At 44.2% G+C, this 20751-nt stretch overlaps 1 protein-coding gene across 12 annotated transcripts in view; it reads left to right on the forward strand.

Annotated features, from left to right (window-relative positions):
- mast4 (microtubule associated serine/threonine kinase family member 4) overlaps positions 1-20751 on the forward strand; it is an 88866-nt gene that overhangs the window by 53704 nt on the left and 14411 nt on the right. For 5 of the 12 annotated variants that reach the window (XM_076757483.1, XM_076757489.1, XM_076757490.1 and 2 more), the window contains 13 exons: positions 9094-9182; positions 12229-12298; positions 12563-12583; positions 13003-13081; positions 15124-15278; positions 15360-15435; positions 15518-15727; positions 16361-16462; positions 16975-17107; positions 18803-18864; positions 18987-19078; positions 19169-19377; positions 19466-19604. In XM_076757483.1, the coding sequence (XP_076613598.1) occupies positions 9094-9182; positions 12229-12298; positions 12563-12583; positions 13003-13081; positions 15124-15278; positions 15360-15435; positions 15518-15727; positions 16361-16462; positions 16975-17107; positions 18803-18864; positions 18987-19078; positions 19169-19377; positions 19466-19604 (1437 nt within the window). Of the gene's footprint in view, positions 1-1975; positions 2823-9093; positions 9183-9644; positions 9884-12228; positions 12299-12562; positions 12584-13002; positions 13082-15123; positions 15279-15359; positions 15436-15517; positions 15728-16360; positions 16463-16974; positions 17108-18802; positions 18865-18986; positions 19079-19168; positions 19378-19465; positions 19605-20751 lie in introns of those variants that run through there. The other 7 variants (XM_076757486.1, XM_076757495.1, XM_076757491.1 and 4 more) reach the window with 6 other exon arrangements.

Consider the following 20751-nt stretch of genomic DNA (forward strand, 5'->3'; position numbering starts at 1 on the left):
ATGGTTTGAAAACAGCTGAGCGGCAGTTTCGCTCTGCCAAACACTCGGTTATGTTTTGTAATAAAACTGCTTTGAAGGACACGCAGTAACTTCAGTCTCAGAGGTTTAGCCAGAGTACTGAAACCCAGAGAGTGACCGTGCAAGGCTGCTAACTGTAAGGCAGTGAAAGGTTTTTATTTTTGTTTTGAGTCGCTCATCAGAATAGACAAAATACACCGACTGTCCCCAGGATTTATGAATGATGACACATTGGTGCTTGTGCTCATTACTCTGCTGTAAAGGAAGCACTCAGTCCTCTGTGTGTCATGATGGACGGTTCTTCCTCATCCCACATAGAAACACTGTATACATTCATCACACGCTGCACATGCTGCATCTCCATATTTAACTAAATCAGAACTAATGTTTTTCGACCACGGCCCGAACGTGAATCATAAGTCAGCCAGAGGACGGTAACTCAGCTGCTCTGATTGTGGTGTCGGTGTTGCCGGCGACCTCTCTGTTCACGCTGCTCTGCGCGAGTTTGACTTTGAACCGTCTGAACCGTCGTTTCTTATGTGGAACGCAGAAACAGAGCAGAGCCATAATTAGAGTGAAAGCTGTCACGCTGGCCTGTGGGGAGACGGACTGAGCCACTGCGAGGGAGCGCACACACATACACACTCCATACGGACAGAAATGGCTCCTGATGGCACTTTATTACAGCAGAGGTACATGTAAGTAGAGCCAGCGGTGATGTGCCAGTCACGGTGTTCCTCCCTCTCCCCCCCTGAGCTTCCAGGCTGGTGATTGGACTAATCTGCTGCATCCTGATGGTCCTCAGGTCTGACTGTGCACTTCCTCAGAGAAGCTTTCAGCCGCTCTTCCAGCCGCTTCTTCTGCTCTCCTCTTCATCGTTTCCAGTGTTATGACAATGCAGTTGACCTGCAGTTATATGGAAACATGTCACATGACTCCAGACGGTGAAACTAACTGACTTTCAAAATAAAAGCTTTAAGCTTGCAGATGAGAACAGCAGAGGTGCGACAGAGGTGCATTATCGCCACCAGCTGTCGCTCTCACAGGAACATATGTGCAGAATCCGGTCCAGATTTGTCTCGTCTTGACATTCGTCCACCTCAGACGCCTTCTCACTAACTGGAAATACTGTATTTGGTTTAGACTGGAGGTGATGACCTATTTTAACAGTCCAAAACAGTTCATTTTACTGTCATTGAAGACGCAGAAAACCAGCAAATATTCGCATTAGAGAGCAGATTTTTTTTATTTAGAAAATGACTTCAACCATTATTCCACTATCAAAATTGCTGCCAGTTAATTTGCTGTCAGTTGACGTCTCAATCAATAAATATTAGCCCTCAGCCCACGTCGCTGCCAAACTCTTTGTCTTTGCTCTCTGTCGCTCACATGATGACGAAAGCTTCTTCTGTTGACTTCAAGCTCGATGAATGTTTTGAAGCCGGGTGGTGAAAGTAAAACGCACACCTCCCTCCATCAATCATGTGATTACAGCACGCTCAGACTCTGCACACGCTAACAGAGGCGCGCTTATCGCAGCTCACGGCTTCTGTTATTGCAGCGAGCGTCTGTCTGCAGGCTGAACTTTGTTCATAATCGCTGGATAAAAGTAATCAATGGCTCGGTCCTAAGGTTGGACTCTTAGTGATAGGCTGTTAATGGTTCATATGGTTTGGAATATTGTTTTGTTCTGCTGCTTCAGAGCATTTGTCTGCATGCGTCGCTGCTGTGATCATCTGACCCTGAACCTTCACACGTACATGCAGGACTCCAAAGTCAAATTCATCACTGAGCCGACAAAATGCCACTTTATGTGTGTGTGATGCATGCATGAGCACGAGCGTGTTCAGCTCTTAAGAAACGAATGTTCCTTTTCTGAAAGGTCAGTTTTATTATAATTAAAGCGAAAGCAGTTTGTTGATCAATATTTGGATAAAGGCAGGTGTTGTTGACTTTAGATCTGCGTGTTTCTGTGTCGTCATTTGTGTTTGGCTGCTTATCAGCACAGATCAAAGGTGATGAAGTTAAGGTGAGGCTCTCATCATATGAACGAGGTAGTCCTGTCTGTGCTGAGGGAAGAGTGTGTGCAGAGGCAGGAGAAAGCCGTGCACAAGCACCGCATTTCCATTTCAAATAGGCCCTGTTTAATACACTGACCCACCGAACTTTTGGAGGGGAGCCAGTGTGTGAAAGCTGCGAGTGCACAGCAGCATCTGCTGATGATGCAGCACCCCTCTGTCTCACAACCCCCCCTTCACAGGATGTGAAGTGGTAGATGCCTGTTACATGATATGAAGCATGTTGAGCGAAGGGAGCAGGGTGAGTGTTTGGGATACGGAGCACAGTCGCAGTGAGACGCTGAAACAAAAAGTCAGCTGGTATTGAGTGTCAGATCGCTGCAACAGTAGAGGCTGTCAACGCCTGACCTGGATCACACACTCTGTGTGCCTTTCAGGAGCCTCCCTGGATTACTTTTTTTTATTTGAGGACAGAGGAGGACAACGTGTCCTCTCTGCCGGTGTGTTTATGCCGCAGCTGGCTGCAGATGTGCCTGTGCAGAGGAAGTTTGGACCTAAGGAGAGCTGTTGTAGGAGTACTTGTCAGGACTGTTCTGGAGGTCACATCCTCCCGAACCCTGAAAGCCGCCGCCGCCGCTTCTCCTCTCTGGGTCTTCAGAAGCCCCCTTTGCATCTCCCTCTCTGGCATGACCTGGACACAATGTCAGATTCAAGTCTGTGGACGGTGCTGTCCAACTTTAACATGCCACATTTCTTCAGTGGAGCCCGACTGCGCCGCTCCAAAAGGTAACAGTTTGAAGCCTTTTCTGCCATCATGACACTGATTCTGGTTTGTTTCTGTGCAGACAAGCTTCCTCACAAATCATAATCAGACACAGAAGTGAGTGAATTGCTTGTTTCCCTGTGTCGTTTCTGGAGGAGGAGGCACGTTTCTCTTTGTATTTACAGCAGGTCAGTTGAACTGCTTGGTGAAAAAGAAGCTGGGTGTTCCCTTCTTTCCTTTGTGTGTTATTTGCTTTGTGAGTCCAGTGGTAATCGAGTGTTTGTTGTCGAGGCAGTCTCATGTTCCTGACTCAGGATGCGTGCCGTCCTATGTGCCATCTGCATTGATTAACAGTTGGAACGTGGAAATGGGGATTGTTTTCATGTTGTTGTGGTGTTTCAGATTCTGTCCGTCTCGACTTTTTAACGTCGCCGAATTAAAAACATGTCGGAGGTTTATGTGATTCAGAGTGTGTACACGCTGGTTTACAGCTAAGCCACTTGATCCCAGTTTTTGTATATGGTTTGGTGAAGCCCATATAACTGATATTTATTTTTAATCCCTGTCCTGACCCATTTTATAGTGCAGAGCAGCTTAACATGGAATACTGACTTCTTTTTTTGGGGGGGTGTAAATATATTTTTCATCTGAAAACCAGTCAGATTTCCTGCTCATTGAACACTGAAGCTTGTCAGAGGTCACAGCCTCGTTAGTTCTGATCAGAGTAATTTGATGTGAACTGTTTTTCAGCTTTAAGGCAGCTGACAGGTCTGTATGAGGAAGTCAGAGTAGTTAAATATCTGATGCACTGAACTAAACAAAGATATTAGTCAGCGCTGAGTCTCCATGTAACGCTGCACATCTTCAGATGTAGAGAATGACATCGTCTTCAGGGCTGGAAAAATGGGCTGCAAGTTTTTAAATGCTATTAATAGAGCGTGTGTGTGTGTGTGTGTGTGTGTGTGTGTGTGTGTGTGTGTGTGTCATATGTCTGACTTTGAATTTGGGTTTGTCAGCGAGGAGCAGCAATTTATGTGGCATTGCGCTTTGTCAGCTCACCTGACAGCTCTGACAGGAGAGCAAAACTCACACAAGTGAAAAAGATTAATCATGGCTTTCTGTTGACGAGGGTCAGGATGAGACATTTCAAGTTTATCTGTATTCAGAGCCTTTTAAATCAAAGGCTTTCATCTATTTCTGCCTCTTCCGGTACCCAAAATAAGTTGGCACGCTGAAATCTGAGAAATTGTTTTTGACACGTTCAGATTGCTTTGTAATAATGAAGAGTTCCAGTAATGTAGGTCAGTGTAGAAAATGAAATGAATGTAAACTTTCAGAGTGAGGACGGTTAAATATTTCTACCACGCTATGCAAAGTGTTTCTAAGTTTGATAAACGCCTTCTGTGGGGTGTCTTCAGTCGTCTGCAGCGTCGCTCGTGGAGATTTGGTGTGTAATACAACAATGGTTTGATGAGGTTGAGGGTTTTGCATATAACCGAGACGAGTAAATCTCATATGGATCCGTTCCAGGAAATCTCACACATCTGCAGTACAGCATACAACGCTGGCCTACTTTCTCCCTATCGTCTTCGCCCAGGGCTTCTTTATCCCTCCTTTATACAGCCACGTTTTTCCCCCTCGCTCAGCCTCTCTGGCCGCAGAGGTGCCTCCAACAAAGCTCATCTTAGCATCAAACGACATGAAGATAGCCTGTGGGCCATCCTGCCGTGTGTTATTGTATTTTTCGTCAAAGCGTTCACTTACGCGTCTCCATGAGTGGCACTCGGCTCTCTAATAGGGGTGCAAACACCGGGATGGGTGAAGCAACAAGGGGGCTTGATTGGGCAGCAGTGTGGCATTCTCTTGGCCTAATCCACAGTGAGTGGGTATAAATAGACCTCGATAAATCTGATCCTCTTTGACTGAGCACCTGTGTACCAGATATTATTCACTCCCTCCTGTTCATGATAAATGATTCATGGCATGTGTCCACACTCTTGATTGCAGGGGTTAGCCCTGGAAACCACTCGAGTAAACGAGGATGAATGGGATTTCAGTCCAAACAGGGTTTCCCCTCCGATTCAGGGAGATGAGTTTAGGTTTTGGTGCGACAGCGTGGCAGCAGAGACCTGCAAGCAGCTTTGGAAACCTCTGCTGTCCGTCATTTTTGGATTCTCTTTCTAAATGTCTTACTTTTTCTGTGAGGTTTGGTCATACAAGAGTTTCAAGTCCCTTAACTGGACAAAGTTGCTCATTTCAGATACACCAAGTGTGCATGTCCTTAAAAACTACTGTACTCTGTGAAAAATGTGCAATACAATAAAATGCCACCTGTTTGTGAGGAGGTGTGCATGTGAGATTTCATCCATTTATTAGCATAATCCCCATCCCTAAAACTGCCATATAAGGAAACATCTTCCTCTCTGTCTGTGGGCAAGTTTCATTTGCAAAAATGCAAAAAATCACACTGCAGAGCTTCAAATCCTGCAGTCAGAAATCAGCAGAGGAAAACAAGTTCGGCAGCATCAGTGATGTTACTGGAAAATATGAACAATACAACTCTTAACAGCATGTTAGCACAGCAGCGCTGTAGACAAAATAATTGTAAGAGCGAAGCAGTCCATGAAAAATACGAGAGGCGGTCAAGGAGCGACTGCAGGAAGTGATGTCACACTGTGAGGGTGCAGATCCTGGATGCATGAAGATCCCGAGGCAGCAGCAGCTGAGGGTGAGATTTACCTGTTAGCTGCTGACATGTTTAAGTTGCTGCACAGAAACATGCAAATAAAAATACGATTTAAAAAAACATGTCGGGCTATAAAGCCGATTCTGATTCTGCCTCATTTCTGCAGTAATCTGTTACAACTTTTGATCATGAGAGGCTGAATCTGATGTGCTAACATTCATTTTTACATCAACTCTTGTGAGCATGAGCGTAACAGATGTGCTGGATTATTTTGGAAAGCTTCGCCACACCTTCAGCTCTTGACCTCAACGCTGCCGAGGCCTTTAAATGCAAAAACTCCAGGGAGAAAACAAACGGCGTCTGATTGGTGCAGCGAGCGTCTTGCAAACTGTCAGAACTCTGTTGTAATTGCTTTTGTATCCATCGAAGCCTTCAGCGTTTTCTAAGTCTTCAGTGTATTTGAAGCTTGGAGCGCCGAGAACTCCGCTCTCCACTGCTGCTGACGTGACACTGAAGCTCTCAGGGCTCCGCAGCGGCACCTGTGCTCTTCAGCGCTGTTGACGAAGAGATGAAGGTTGCCTGCTCGTCTGCATCGCTGCAGAAGCTCGTGTGCCTTTGATGGTTCCCACTGACGCTTTGTGCTCTGAGCTTCTTTATTCGGATCCCCGTTAGCTTCCATAAAGGGGCTGCTAGTGTTCCTGGGGTCCACGCATAAACAGTAACAATAAAAACAAGTAATACTTCAATATCACATAATTAACAAGACAAAGCCAAACACTGAGATCTGATAATAAGTGAAATGACTCAAGGGTCCAACACAGCAGCGACTAAAGCACCGTCTACAGTGAGATCATCAATTTTTGTCTTTTATTATTTCAACATGATAATTTTTGGTGTTGTAACATAACAGCACTCGAGCTCTAAATGCAATAATGTTTAAAAATATAATGACATGGAGGCGAGGCCACGCTCCCCCCCCCCCCCCCCCCCCCCCACACACACACACACTCACATCCATCCCACCCGACCCTTCAGCTCCGACCACCCATTCCTTCATAATATGTATCTGCAGAAAAAGGGATAAATAAAAACATTTCAGAGTAATAAATAAAAACATGAAACAGAATAGTTGCAAAGCGGGAATAGATAAGAGCCCTCGTGCATAAATTTAGTTGAAAAGAAAAGACAACAGCAGCTATAAAACATGTCTGACTCACACATGACGTTCGGCTTCAGATCTTATTTGAATATAAAAGGAGCACGATGCTGTGGACTCTTTCCTTCAGGTTATGCATTTGCTTTTTGTTTTCATGAATTATTATAAGAAGATCTACTTTGAATCTTTCTGATGTTCGTAGAAGAAGAAGCTCTATAAAGAACAATCATCCTATAATTTGTTGTTGGACTTTAAACCGCTCGCTTGATGTGTATTATACCTCTAAGAAAAACAAGTATAAGGCAATTTACACAAGTGTGGTATGTTATTCCAAAAGACATTTTGCACGAATAGCCAAAAACTAGCTTTGAATGTTGCCACCACAGTTAGCCGTGATGGTCGTTTCTACATCTCACACACAAAGAACAACGAGGATCTAATGTGGCTGCTCTGATCTGTGCGACCTGAAGTTATTAGATGTTTCTTAGCAGGACTCGACTACATGACTGTAAAACTCCAGGTGTGACAGAACAAGTGACCAAACGTCGGTCGTAAGAGAAGATGGGAATTGCTTTTTCCCCATCATTGAACCATTGTGGTGTTCACCACTTTGTGAACACATGATTGGATAAAGGAGATTACCATATGAGCTCAGTAAGACTTGTTGTAGTATCAAATACAACACATTCAGTTTTGGGCATTTTCAGTACTAATTTGTTGATTCTCAACCCTTTAGTGACGGTATGCAGCTCAACATGTACATTCCCTCTCTGCTCCACGGCTGTTGGTGAAGCTCAGATCAAAGTTGATCCCTGTACATAACTCCATCAACATATTTAACAACAGGTGGTAAATCATTGACAGAAAGTGAAAATGAAAGTGGACCAAAGCGGCTCCCTTGTGGAACACCGCAAGAATGAAAATTAAATGTTTGTGCCGTCAGAAAAACAGCCAGAGATCAAACTCTTCATCCATGAAAGAGCTAAAGGTGAAAAAAAATGTAAGCTTGCCATAAGAATACTATCATATTGTACTAAAAGCTGCAGTAAAATCCAGGAGAACAGCCCCGACTAGCTTCAATATTAACACACTGAGAGAAACTGGAGAATGAATGTGTTTTTGTGGTGTTTGTATTCTGCACAGGATTGAAATTATTACTGAATAACGTCTTAAATATTCTGTTCTGAAGTAGTTCAGTTCTCTGAGGAGGTTATGTAACCGGATGCCATTGAGTCTCTGACCTTGAAGTGAATTCATGTTCTTCAGGCATTATGTCTTTCCACTGACTGCCTCTAATTTGAAAGTATAAATCCTAGACTAATCGGGACATTGAACGCTGCTGCTGAAGAAGTGCATTTTTCTCTCAAGGTTAGAAGCTGGGCTACTTTTATTGTGAGTCACATTTTGTAGATCACAGTGGCTCCTGGAGAGTCTCAGTCCTGCTTTAACGTGACCAACGAGCGGAAAACCTTGTCAGTGCTGTACACAAACTGCTTTTTTGGTGACTGAACCAGGATGTTCTTGTTTTTATGTCGCTGTGTGCACCAATATTTACTGTTAAACCCAGAACTGTAAACCTGCCCCATATGAACAAATGTCAGTTTTTTCTTTTCGACTGCAGACTGAAATGTAGTGAATCATTGGTTTTATCTGCTTCAGACATTGAATAACAAGTTGTAGTGTCCATTAGTACAGACATACAGTTGTGTTGAGACAATGTTTATGGAAGCACAGAGAGGCCAAAACAAGCAACAGAATATCTAAGCCGAATCTTGCCCAAAGATGCTTCGGCATGTGGACTGCCGAGGCCAGGAACCGAACCACTGACCTCCTGATCGGCAGACAACCGCTCTACCTCCTGAGCCACAGCTGCCCCGTGTGTAGCATGCCAACATTTCCTAATTAGTACTTAAGTACAACTAATTCTTGTGGGAATTTCAATAGTTTTACAGCTACGTGGTCATAAAAAGGCTCACTGGACAAATTAAAATCTTGGCCTGTTGGTGGCGCCAGATGAGAAGTTTAAGGGATCAGCACCAGCTGTGAATTTCCTTCTGGAAATTTCAGTGAAAGAGATTCAAACCACATAAATTGAGGTCGAGGATTCCTCTTAATATTTCAGTGTCACCTAAACTTCAACATTAAGTTTTCAGTAGTGGTTAAATTTCACATTTGCTTTTCAGTTGCCTTTAAAGTGCTAATTATTATGTCCTTTTTTGGCTTCCGTAGATATTTGGCTGGCCTTCACTTTCTTAGAGAACATGTTTCCTCTGTCTTCAATAAATGTGTTTGTCAGAGTCATTTTGGACTTTTTTCACCAACACACTAAATCACATCATGGGACCAAGTTTTAATTTGCATGTTGAGATTTTCCTGCTGTCAATAGAAAGTTTGTCATAAGTGTTTTCTTTGTCCAGTGTCCTGTCTAATATTTGACTCTGTGGTTTCACAGCTGCAGAACGAGCAACAGAAAAAGCCTGATAGGAAGCGGTCAGTCTTCAGGTTTACCGAGACCTCACTCCCCTCTCTCATCTCTCACAGGTACGTGTATGTCTGTGCATGTCTGTTAACGTGTTCGCACTGTTTCCTCGCCCCACTGTTGGAAATTTATCCGTTGGTGCACACAGTTCACAATGTTCTCCCACGGGAGTGCAGCCCATTGTGTCATGCAGAAGAAAAGTTTGGAAAACAAGACAGAAAAATGCACAAGTAGATGTGTAATCCTCCTCTGTTTCCCTTTGCATAGCTTCAGACCAGCACTTATCCGGCAGCCTCGTACCATGTTGATGTTATCAAATGGACAAAATTGCAGTTAATGCACACGTTGGATATTGTTGACTAACAGCATAGGAACCAGAGGCTTGTAGAAAGCAATGAGAGAGAGCAAAGCTCTGAAAAGAAGGCTTTAATTTTTTATCATCCCCTCAGTGTTAATCTGTGTCAGGTCAGTTCTGTGGTGTTTGGGTGAGAATTTAACCGTCCAGTGGCGAGTTGAAGGGCAGTGATTGTGCTCGGTGAGGAAGTGGCGGCCTGCAGAGAGGAAATGCACGGGAGCAGAGGGAGGGGAGGCCTCATTTACCGCAGGGCGTTTTATTTCCTGGCATTGGTCAGCAAACTCACAGTGTTTGGTCTGTACTGCAAGATGGACTCAGACTCAGAAAGCCACAGTGTTCTTGCTAACGAATGCGTTCAGCTGTTGGATGACCTGAGACTGTGGCTCAGTCGTAATATTGTTACCAAAGGTAAGAAAAACATCCTTTCAGTTCCATTTAGTGTCGTCATGTAACTGACGTGTACAGTAATGAAGTCTGAAGCTGTGTAGGTGTGTTGGAGCAGATCAAATCTTCATTAAACAGCATTGTTTTCGACCATATTTCCTCTTATTGCACTCAGTAGATAATCCGTCTCTTCAGGTGCAGCCTAACTCCCGAAGGAACGTGTTATCATCATTAATTGGCTGTGATTAAGATTGTAGTGCAATTGAAATAGTTGACATTCATCACCAACAAGATTCAGTGGCACTCTCGTTGTTCCCCAGCATGGAGGAGGCCCGTCTTTATGATCACAGGAGGCATCGTAGCATCTGATGAATTAACTGTTTGGACCCTCCCTTAGTGAGGGATGTAATTATGTCTGATTAATGCAGGACCACAGGTTTGTTTTCGCATTACGGGAGTGCAAACACTGCGGCTAATTGGCGCCTTTCAGAAGGTCCCAACAGTTTAATGTGTTCATTGGCCCAAAGCCCCGATAACCAGCAAGGATGATGCATTGTGTCGACGTTAAAGATGGAGGTAAAGGGAGGGAGTCCTGCATGAGGAGGGAGGAGGATCCATCTCTCTTTGTATTTTATATTTTGTTACATGCATAATTGAGTGAAAGAGTAACGTGAGTGAGCACATTTTATTTGAGCTATTTATTCACTTAATTTACAGAAAATGAGCTAATGCGAATCATCACCTGGACATGAAACGACCCGTACTGGGGCTTGAGATTGTGGTCATGCCGCCTCCTTTATGTTCCCCTGATGATGATGATGATGATTCAGCTGTTCCTGGATTTGACTGAATATCTTTTGTGGGTCGAGCCTTTGCTCATTCAGCTCTCCGTCTCTGAAATAGGACTCTTGAATAAGATCTCTATGCAAATTTCAGACTCTGTTGAGATTTTCAAATCTAGGCTGAAAACCCTTTTTTCCTCCATGCTGCGGCTCCCTGTGACAGCTGATTTCTGCTTTGACAACCAGTTCCCTCAATCATGCTATTGTTGCTTTCTGCACCCTGTAAATTTCCTGTAATGTTACCATTCGTACCTTTATTTCGTGATTGTTCCTCTGTAAAGTGTGCAGGGACTCTTTTGCTCAGCTGAACTACATTTTAGTAAAACCCACATTAAAAAAAAGCCTTTTTTCTCCGGCACGTTTAGTTTTTACAGCAGCATCAAGGCAGTTTTGATGAGTTATGCGCCTGTCAGGCTCTTCTGGCTTTACAGCTATCACATTCGCAAAGCAGCGTCTGTCAGAAGTTTAACCATTCAAGACGAGTGAGACGAGAGTATTAAAGTACACCGAGCGCTGCCACGAGGCGTCATGTTTGACATCCAGACGAATCTTTGCGTGCTGTGTGAAAACCAAGAGGCTTTCAAAAACAATCTGGTCGGAGCAAGTGGAAGGTGCAGGATCAGAGAGCGGAGGACGGACGGGACGTTTGACATTAAGCCAAACGGGCTGCTGGCTCGCTGGAAAACGTCCATTCTGTGAATATGCCGTGATGAAAACGATCCTTAGGAATGAGCCGTGGGCGGATTTAGTTTGCCTGGTCGCTGACCTTGTTGTATGAATTACTGCGACGTATCGGAAAACAGCAACTGTTGTCTAAACCTGCTGCAGTGTCTGCTGGGTACTGTTGCAGCCTTGAGGACCTGAGAGACGGCTTTAGGTCCAGATGAGATGCATTAATCCTCTAGATCAGGGTGCCTTCAGCGTGCACAAGCTGAATGTCTGTTGAGGTAAAAATTCAGATAGAACTGCAGAGTTTTAAGTCTCGCTGTTGGTTTTACAGCTTAAGTGGGATCCGTTCATTGAAATTAACGTTCCTACCAATATAATGACACGTAAATTAGTGGCGTGCAGCACGAGTACGTCTGTGGAGTGGAGGCTTTTTAAAGGGATTTCCCAGCGTCGTGTTTTCTGACATTTTATTGACCAAACAATTAATCATGCAAATCGTCTGCAGATTAGTAAACAATGAAAGAATCAGCTGCTGTTTGTTCTCATTAAACTTTACGTAGCACCTCGAATTATTTCACTTGAGCCAGGATTGGCTGCAGCTCCTCCCTCACCTGAACGAAGAGTCACAGCTTTTTATGCAGTTTTTATCCTTTAAGGAGGATTTCAAGGAAACGGAAACTTGAAATGTACCCTGTGAAACATCTGTGATCTGTGATAATGCAGCCGTCAGTGGTTCACTGCACTTTTTCCAGGCTCTGTTTTTGCTGCAAATTTGAAACTGGGATTGAATTTAATTTACTTGCCGGTTGTTTTCCCTTTCAATGTGTCTTATCTCCGTTTCTTTTGTTTTTCTTGCAGGAACAAGCCCACAAGACAGTCCTAGAAATTTCTCTCCTAGTGCCTCTGCTCATTTCTCCTTTGCACGAAGGTAAACACAACCGCTGATGTTTGCTTGATTTGAAGCTGAACGAGTCGGGCAGTAGAAACCAGAGGGCGACTCATCAGACACAGATTCTTTAAAGAAAAATGAGAGTATGCTGAGCTCTGAGTTGTAGCCGTTCAGCAGTGCCAGACGTTAATATTTTCTCTGCCAATGCTCAATGTTTTCAAAAACAGCATCAATAAAGTATTTATTTTCTACCATTTCTCAACATGATATCATGTAATTGTGTATTTTTATTATAATCCACAGTCATTGCCACAGAGCAGACAGGTAACTTCATGTTAGGCTTCCATCTGCCCTCAAACCCCACATTTGTCCCTTTGACCCTCAACACCTCCCTCCATGAGTTTGTCTCTGAAGTTTTCTCCTCCATCAGTCTGGCATCTAGTTTCAGTTGTGCGCTCAGCTGCTTCATTGTTCCTGTAACTTCCTGTTTTTCTGTGTATTGTTTCCTATAGAATCATTTTGAACAATACCAGAGAAAGGTCACCATTCATTTACCACCATGTGATCATTAGGACTGTAGGAGTTCATTTACATGTTTTCAATACAAACATGGAAAATTTTTGCAGATTTGCATTTGAACAAAGACAAACTGAAAGTGTTTTCAATCCATCGTCCGTGTGTGGATTCGGCGTCGGACTCTGAAGCGTGACGATTCTCTGTTTGTGTTTGCTGTTGTGCGACAGGACTGATGGTCGCCGCTGGTCGTTGGCCTCGCTTCCCTCGTCTGGATATGGAACCAACACGCCGAGCTCCACCGTCTCTGTAAGCATCGTGCACCGACACAGCTGGCATCGAGGAGTGTGGGGGGAACAGAACTACAGGCCTCTATTTGAGACCATGCTCGCTGTCAACTTAACATGTTTTTACATTAATAGATGTAAAGTTTTGACCTCCTCCAAGCCAATCAGAGAAAAGTCAACATATGAGGAAACTTGCAGAGTTTTCTGTAAGTAATTTGCCTCGCAGATATTAAATTAGTGGTTTTCTTGATGTTAAAAGATTGACAGGAGAGACTCTCACAGCCCTGAATCCTGGAGGTCTCAATTCAGACAGCTGTTTGTCGTCTTCACCTTCTCGCTGTCTGTCTGAAACTGACATGAGGCAAACAGCAAAAAGACGCTCCTTGTTCTTTCAGACATCAAAAATGAGACGGAGGCGTTTGTTCTTCCACAAAACCAACATGTACGGGGAGATCGCTTTTGTGGTTTTAGACGTTTACCGCCGACAGTTGTCACCACAACAAATAGAGAAATCAACGGCTTCCAGCTTAAAGCTCGCCTGGCTGCAGGTCGCTAAGACGTGTTTAATTATCTGAGTCAAAATTAAAATCACAGCTCTTGAAATTTGGAAGATGCACCATTTCAAACGGTGATTTCGATGTAAAAACGATTAATCATTCAGCACCAGTTAAAGCCGGATTGTGAAAGCACGGCGGAAAGTCGGTCAAATAAAAGTCTGCTCAAGTCACCACAGAGAGCGAGAAATGAACAACTGAAGTCAAACAGACTTTAATGTGGAGTTCAGGCACAGACACACCAGCAAACACACTCATAAAAGAGCAGTTTGTCTGTGTGCGTCCACATGTGTGCGTCACGTTCACTGTTAACAGAGCTCCGTTGTGTTCGGACAGTACGTGTAAACACTCATTTACAGGAATTACTGATGTTTTTGTTTTGTGTGGCTTTTGGTCATCTAGTGCATTTCCTGCTATTCACACCATCTGACGCAGGAAGCGTGTCCTTGTTTCTCTCGAAAACATCGGTCACCTTAGCAGCAGCGACTGTTTTCGGTCTGTGCTGAGGGTCGGCGTCCGGCTGCATAAAACACCTGAAGTTTGTCCCTCGTGCGAAACATTTCCCTCGGCTCAGGGGTTCGTTTTGGGAACACTGCGTAAAGCCTCTTAGGCTGTCTCCTCGACTAAGTGTTTATACTCAGGCTTTCATGGCAGTTACTGTCATAATACGGCACATGTGCACTTCAGCTAACCCCGCTTAGGTTCCTCTTTTTGCAAATATTTAGACTTTTTGAAGTGATGCACACGTTCATAGACACACTTTGCCAGACGTGAACGTGAGCGGTTTACCGTGAGCCGGACACCGTGTCTGCCGGCTGTTTTTTCAACATGACGGATAAGCCAATCAGGCTTAACTTTGCTCGAGTTTTTGCTGTGTCCGGAATGCAGTGAATCCATGTTACAGCAGTTTGTTTGATAAGCTATAAATGCAATGCAAGCACAAACGGGTTTTGTCTGGAGCTCAGTAATCACCGCCTCATGAGTCCACAGTACACTCGATTATTTAGGAAGCTTTATTTGATATTTTGGGAAATAACCGTATTCGCTTTCTTGCTGAGAGTCACAGGAGTTACTTTCATGCCTGTATGGTAAATATGAAGCTACAGCCACCAGCTGGCTAACTTAGCTTAGCATAAAGACTGGATACAGAGGGAAACAGCTAGCCTGGACACTTCTAAAGAAACATAAAAACAAGTTGAGGTTTTACCTTCTTTTTTTTTAAACCTTTGGACAGAGCTAGGCTAGCTGTTTCCCCCTGCATCTAGCCTTTACGCTAAGCTAAGCTAAGCTAAGCTAACCCTCTCCTGGCTGTATTTCATATCTGTGCAGCTAAAAGCAAACAAGTTTACTTCACCAAATGCGGAGATATTCCTTAAAATGGGGCAGGTACTCGAGGGAAACAGCCGAAGCTCAGCGTGATTTTCCTTTTTGTTTTTATTTTAATCCACACAAAAAAAAATTGCCTTTTCTTTTTCTTTTCATGTTGAATGTATATGTGTTTCATTTCCAGTCATCCTGTTCATCACAGGAGAAGCTGCACCAGCTGCCCTTCCAGCCTACGCCTGATGAACTGCACTTCCTCTCCAAGCACTTCTGCACTGAGAGCATCTCCGGGGACGAGTGCCGCAGAGCGACGGCCATGCGACCACGCTCGCGCAGTCTCAGGTACTGCTCCACCTCTGCTAATGAACAGCGCGCACCATTCTCTCCACTCAGGCGCTGATTTTAGTGCAATTTATCTTCCAGCCCTGGAAGATCTCCGTCATGTTACGACCATGAGATTATTATGATGAACCACGTCTACAAGGAGCGGTTTCCTAAGGTAAAGGCTCGCACTACGTTTTCTGCCTGGTCATTAATTATCTCATGTTTCAGCAAACAGACACTTTCCCTTCTCACTGCAGGCCACAGCTCAGATGGAGGAAAGGATTCAGGACATCATCCGCAGCAACTCTCCAGAGAGCGTCCTCCCTTTGGCAGATGGCGTGCTCGGCTTTGCCCACCACCAGATAATTGAACTGGCCCGTGACTGTCTGGAGAAGAGCCGGCTAGGACTCATCACCTCCAGCTACTTCTGCGAGCTCACCGACAAGCTGGAGAGGCTCGTTCAGGAGGTGAGCGCGTCCGCAGGAAATCAAAGGGATATTCACGCCGAATGGCATGAAAACATTGTGGATGCATGTGTTATATTACACTATAGTCACAGAGCTGAGCGTCTCATTTTCCAGCCATCTTTAGGAAAAACCCTGAAGGTCATTCAAAAGACTCACCGCTGCTCTGAAGGTGTTTCCAGAATACTTACAGACTTTTCAAACCATCTGGATGAAAAAGGAAACCGTGCCATAAAAAGGTTTTCACTTGCTTCTGAAGTTGCAACTGTTTGTGGAGCACACAAGCAGCAAATGTGTTATTCTGCAGCATTTTGTCAAAGAAAAGTCAGTATATACCGATATATATATGACCTTGTACAGACTAAGCAAGGGCATATGTAATTTTGTCAACCTTTTTTTTTTTAATTAGGAAAAATCTTATTTTATGGTGCAACAAACAGAATATGTCTTCGTCCAGATGGTCAGGAGACTCTTTCTGGTGTCTTGAAACACCTTCACACACAAAGTGTTGTTGCTGGTATTTATTTCTGGGAAAATGAGGTGTTCAGAGGCCCAAACTGGGCTGAATTTTTCAACTAAAGCCGATGATAACGTGTAAAAAATCTCTTGACTGTTTCCGTGTTTGCTGCCGTGTAGTCCACAGAGAGGTCAGAGAGCGAGGAGGTGAACTTCATCAGAGAGCTGGTGAAGAAGATCCTCATAATCATAGCGCGACCTGCTCGACTGCTGGAGTGTCTGGTATGTTCCACATCACTAAACAGCCTCTAAAATACCTGGATGAATACCTTTTTAATTATTAGTCTTTCAATAATTCCTATTTTGTGTTACTCAGTAGGACACAGAGAGATTAGTTGGTGAACTTAGTGGAGCGTTTAGCAGCTGAAGAGCCAGATATTTCCCTCAGGAGTCGGTGGGGACCAAAAGCAGAGCTTAAAGAGGCTGAATATTGGACTTATGTTCACCAGATGGACAGAAACACGACTCCAAAGAAATGATAATGTTGCTCCGAAACTGCTGGATGTGTAAATTTCACAGCCGTTCGCCAGCAAGTTCACCATATGGACGTAAAAGCTCATAATGTCAGTGTTTCTACTGCCCCCTAGTGGCCAAAATGTTAGTTATTGCAGGTTTAAATAAAGGGGAAAACATGCAGCATCTTATTTTTCATGTTTCTTTATAGATGTAGAACTGAAAGTGTTTCCCTACCTGAAGGATCTCTTTAATCGTTGTACCGGCTGCTGTGTCTGCAGGAGTTTGACCCGGAGGAATTTTACCACCTTCTGGAGGCCGCTGAAGGACACGCTAAAGAGGGCCAGGGCATCAAAACGGACATCCCTCGTTACATCATCAGCCAGCTGGGCCTCACCAGAGATCCTCTGGAAGGTACAGGAAGGACTTTACGGTCCTCATCGAGGGTCATAAAATAGAAACAGCTCTGCTTAGAACTGCTAGCAACACTTTCATTGCGATTTGGTCCTCAGATTTCATTCTTTCAGCATCGCCGGGGCTTTGAATCATAGTTAGAGTGTCTTCTACTTTAGGGTTTATAAAGAAGAGAAATAATAAAAAGCACTTCCAGAAGTATCTCATATAATTCGACTGCAGTGCAGAGTATCACAGTTCCTGCTACTTAAATGTGGTAAATATGACCAAATTGAGAGAAATGAAGCTGCAGACAAAGATTCTCTTGACTAATGTCCTGTACTGAACAGACTGTCTTTCTAATGACCCTCTGTCTCTCCAGATTCAGTAACAAACAACATTCATTATGACTAATTAGAAAGGAATGGCCTCCCCACAGACCTCGTACAGATCCACGCAGGCTGGCTCATCAGCCGATCTCTCCGTTCATTTCCCCTGAGTGTCTCCTGTGTTTCGTTTGCCCGGTGCCTCATGTGCCTGAAGCAAACCTACGAGGAAGGACAGATGTTAAATAGCAGTGGAAATGTGTTTACAGGCCCTCCAGAGACAAGACAAACACCCCCCCCCCAGTGAAAGCACACACACACGGACGTTGGCGTGATTGCACACAAACACACAGGGAAAGAAACGTGGAGAACGCAAGGTGGTTCGTAATGAGCGCTTGTTCTGGAGTGGTGATTTTCAAAATGGGTCTTAGACATGGTTTGTGTGGCCACATCTGATTTCCGCCCCATTTATTTTCAATTCAGATTATCTTGGAGTCAGCACCTCAGAGCTAATAAAGGCTAAAGTCTGCTGTTTTTTTGTTTTGTGTGCTGATTTTCAGCTTTTATGTTACCTTTGTTTCAGAATCTGCACAACACGTTCACAGACTTCTCATGATGTTTTACATTACGGTTTACGTTAAGTATTAGTCTTTATAATTAGTCATTATAATGGATTATTCTGGGGTTCAGGGTTGTTAAGTTTTAGGGTAAAGTTGTTAAGATCATAGTTCAAGTACAGCTTCTTTCCTTACTCTCACAGCGGTGGACAGCTGCTTCAGCTACCTGCTGCTTCACCCGCACTGTGTGAAAGAGAGAAGTCCATGCAGGTGTCGAACTTTGCTGCTGCAACACTGCAAACTTCCTTAGATTTTGTAGATTTAAAAGTTTCTCCTCTGCGTCGGCTTAGCTGTAACTCCACACCTTTACGTTCACGTTGCACGCGTGAATGTAAGCAGCCCCCGCCTCGATCTCCACCCACCCCTGCACCGCCCGCCTGCAGCTTCGACTCTGCTCGTCAAACTTCATCAGCAGCAGCTTCCTGACAAACAGTTCAGAGGAACGTTTCCTGTAACTCAACACGCCAGTAAATGGTGAAACTCAGCTTGCAGAATACGACATGTAGCTGCGCCTTGCATCTCTTAACGCCCCTCGTTTCACCGTAGCCCCTCCCCACGAGTTGATGGGATTGCTTCTTTAAATATGTGACGTATTAAACCCTGCTGGTCTGAATCTGTCATCCTGAGGCTGTGAGGAACCTGGTCACGTTAACAAGGCTAAAAACTTTAATTTAGTGTATTTAATAGTGGATATGTGAACCTCGGTGTAAAGTGCTTTATCCTTATCTTTAAATATTTAACCTGCTTCTGGTTTCTGTCTGTTCTCTCTGCAGAAATTGCTCAGCTGACCAGCTGTGACAGCGGGATAGCAGAGACCCCAGAAACAGACGACACCGTAAGCTCTCAGATATTGATCGTTGTATTGATCCGCTCCATCTTTACTGCGGGCGCACCAGCGAAGTGCAGATTTTATCTTTTTGATTTGTTTTTAGTATTTGTCTCTGTGCTCGCCCTCAGTCTCAGAGCCTCAGCACAGCCTTGCGGTCGCGGCGTAAACCCTGTGAGCTGGACTTTGAGATGACGAAACTCATCAGCAACGGTGCCTATGGGTAAAGACATCTTATTATCCATCTCTGTCGCTCTCTGACAAGTGGAGCTGTCGTCTCTCTCCCATCTGACCGGTAGACTGTATTCCACAGAGCTGTTTACCTGGTGCGGCACAAGGAAACGAAGCAGCGGTTTGCCATGAAGAAGATCAACAAGCAGAACCTGATTTTGAGGAATCAGATACAGCAAGCCTTTGTGGAGAGGGACATCCTCACCTTCGCTGAGAACCCTTTCGTGGTGTCCATGTACTGCTCCTTTGAGACCCGGCGGCACCTGTGCATGGTCATGGAGTACGTTGAAGGTCAGCAGCTTGGTTTTTTAGTGCGCTGTGCTGCGGCTGACAGCTTTGAACAATGTGTTCAGTAACATCCCTCCATTGATCTTAACAGGTGGAGACTGTGCCACCCTTCTGAAGAACATGGGTCCCCTGCCGGTGGATATGGCCAGGATGTACTTTGCGGAGACGGTGCTCGCTCTGGAGTATCTCCACAACTATGGCATCGTCCACAGGGACCTCAAACCAGACAAGTGAGCCCTCACACGCTTGAAGTGGCTGTAATCAACATTTTAATATCAACAATCGCGGTTCGCAGCGATGAACCCACAGAGAATTATCACCCGACTCTGCAGCTCCAGACGGCTCTGCGCAGCGTTCTCATCTCGTTGTTTTGGATTCCCGGTGTGCTAAATTGCTGTTTTTGTTCACTCTCACCGCTCCCATAGCATCATTCTCAGACACAGCAAGCAGCTGTTTTCAGTGAAAAAGCTGTGAGAACAGCCTGTAAACTGCAGACAGACGCAGCGAGAGACGAGCTGGTGAACAAAGTGGAGCATTTAGCAGCTAAAGGCAGGTGTAGCTGTCAGAAGATGAGACCCAACACAGAGCCAATAGGAGGCTGAATATTGCACTTTTGTCAGGTGGCCAGAAACACAACTTTAAATGAAGCTGCTGGAAGTGTAAATAAGGAACTTAAATTCTCAGCCGCCCTCGAGGGGCCACACAGTTGGTTATTGCAGGTTTGGCACTGGTGTGATTGCGTTCACTGCCGGTTTAAAATTTCAATTAAACCTTAAGTGTTCTTGTTCTTTCGCAAGTTCTGCAGATACATTAGCAGTGAAATGACTGCAGCTTTAATAAAACTCACTTTGGGGAATCAATTTTTCTTCACTTCGGCTCCGCCAGCGTTTTAATTTTTGACAATGAAGTGGATGTTTGGTTTATTCGCGAACGTCCGGCTTCATCACAAGCGGAAATATTACACGTGTACAAAAGGAGGGACGCCGTGTAAAACAAGTAAACAGATCATTTGTTGATCCTTTCTGACATAAAGTCAATTGAAAACAGTACAAAGTCGATATATTTAATGTTTTTCCTAATCAGCTTCATTGATTTTTTTTTGTAGTACAGCATGTAGTAATTATAGATACATCACAAGTTTTTACTTGCAAAATGCAGTAGGTACAATATGTTTGGATTGAGCCATTTTTCATCGTTAGTTCTTTTAGTTTCAGTGAAGGAAGTTTTTTCTAAATATTTCTATACTTTTACTCCAGTGAAATTAGTTTTACTTGTACTTTTTACGCTGTGGTGCTACCACTGTTCCTGAAGTAAAGGATCTAATACTTCCTCTACCATTGTCAGTATTTTATAATACAACAACTACTACTCATTTTC

Source organism: Chaetodon auriga, chromosome 19 (genome assembly GCF_051107435.1).
Source record: "Chaetodon auriga isolate fChaAug3 chromosome 19, fChaAug3.hap1, whole genome shotgun sequence".
Lineage (NCBI taxonomy): Eukaryota > Metazoa > Chordata > Actinopteri > Chaetodontiformes > Chaetodontidae > Chaetodon > Chaetodon auriga.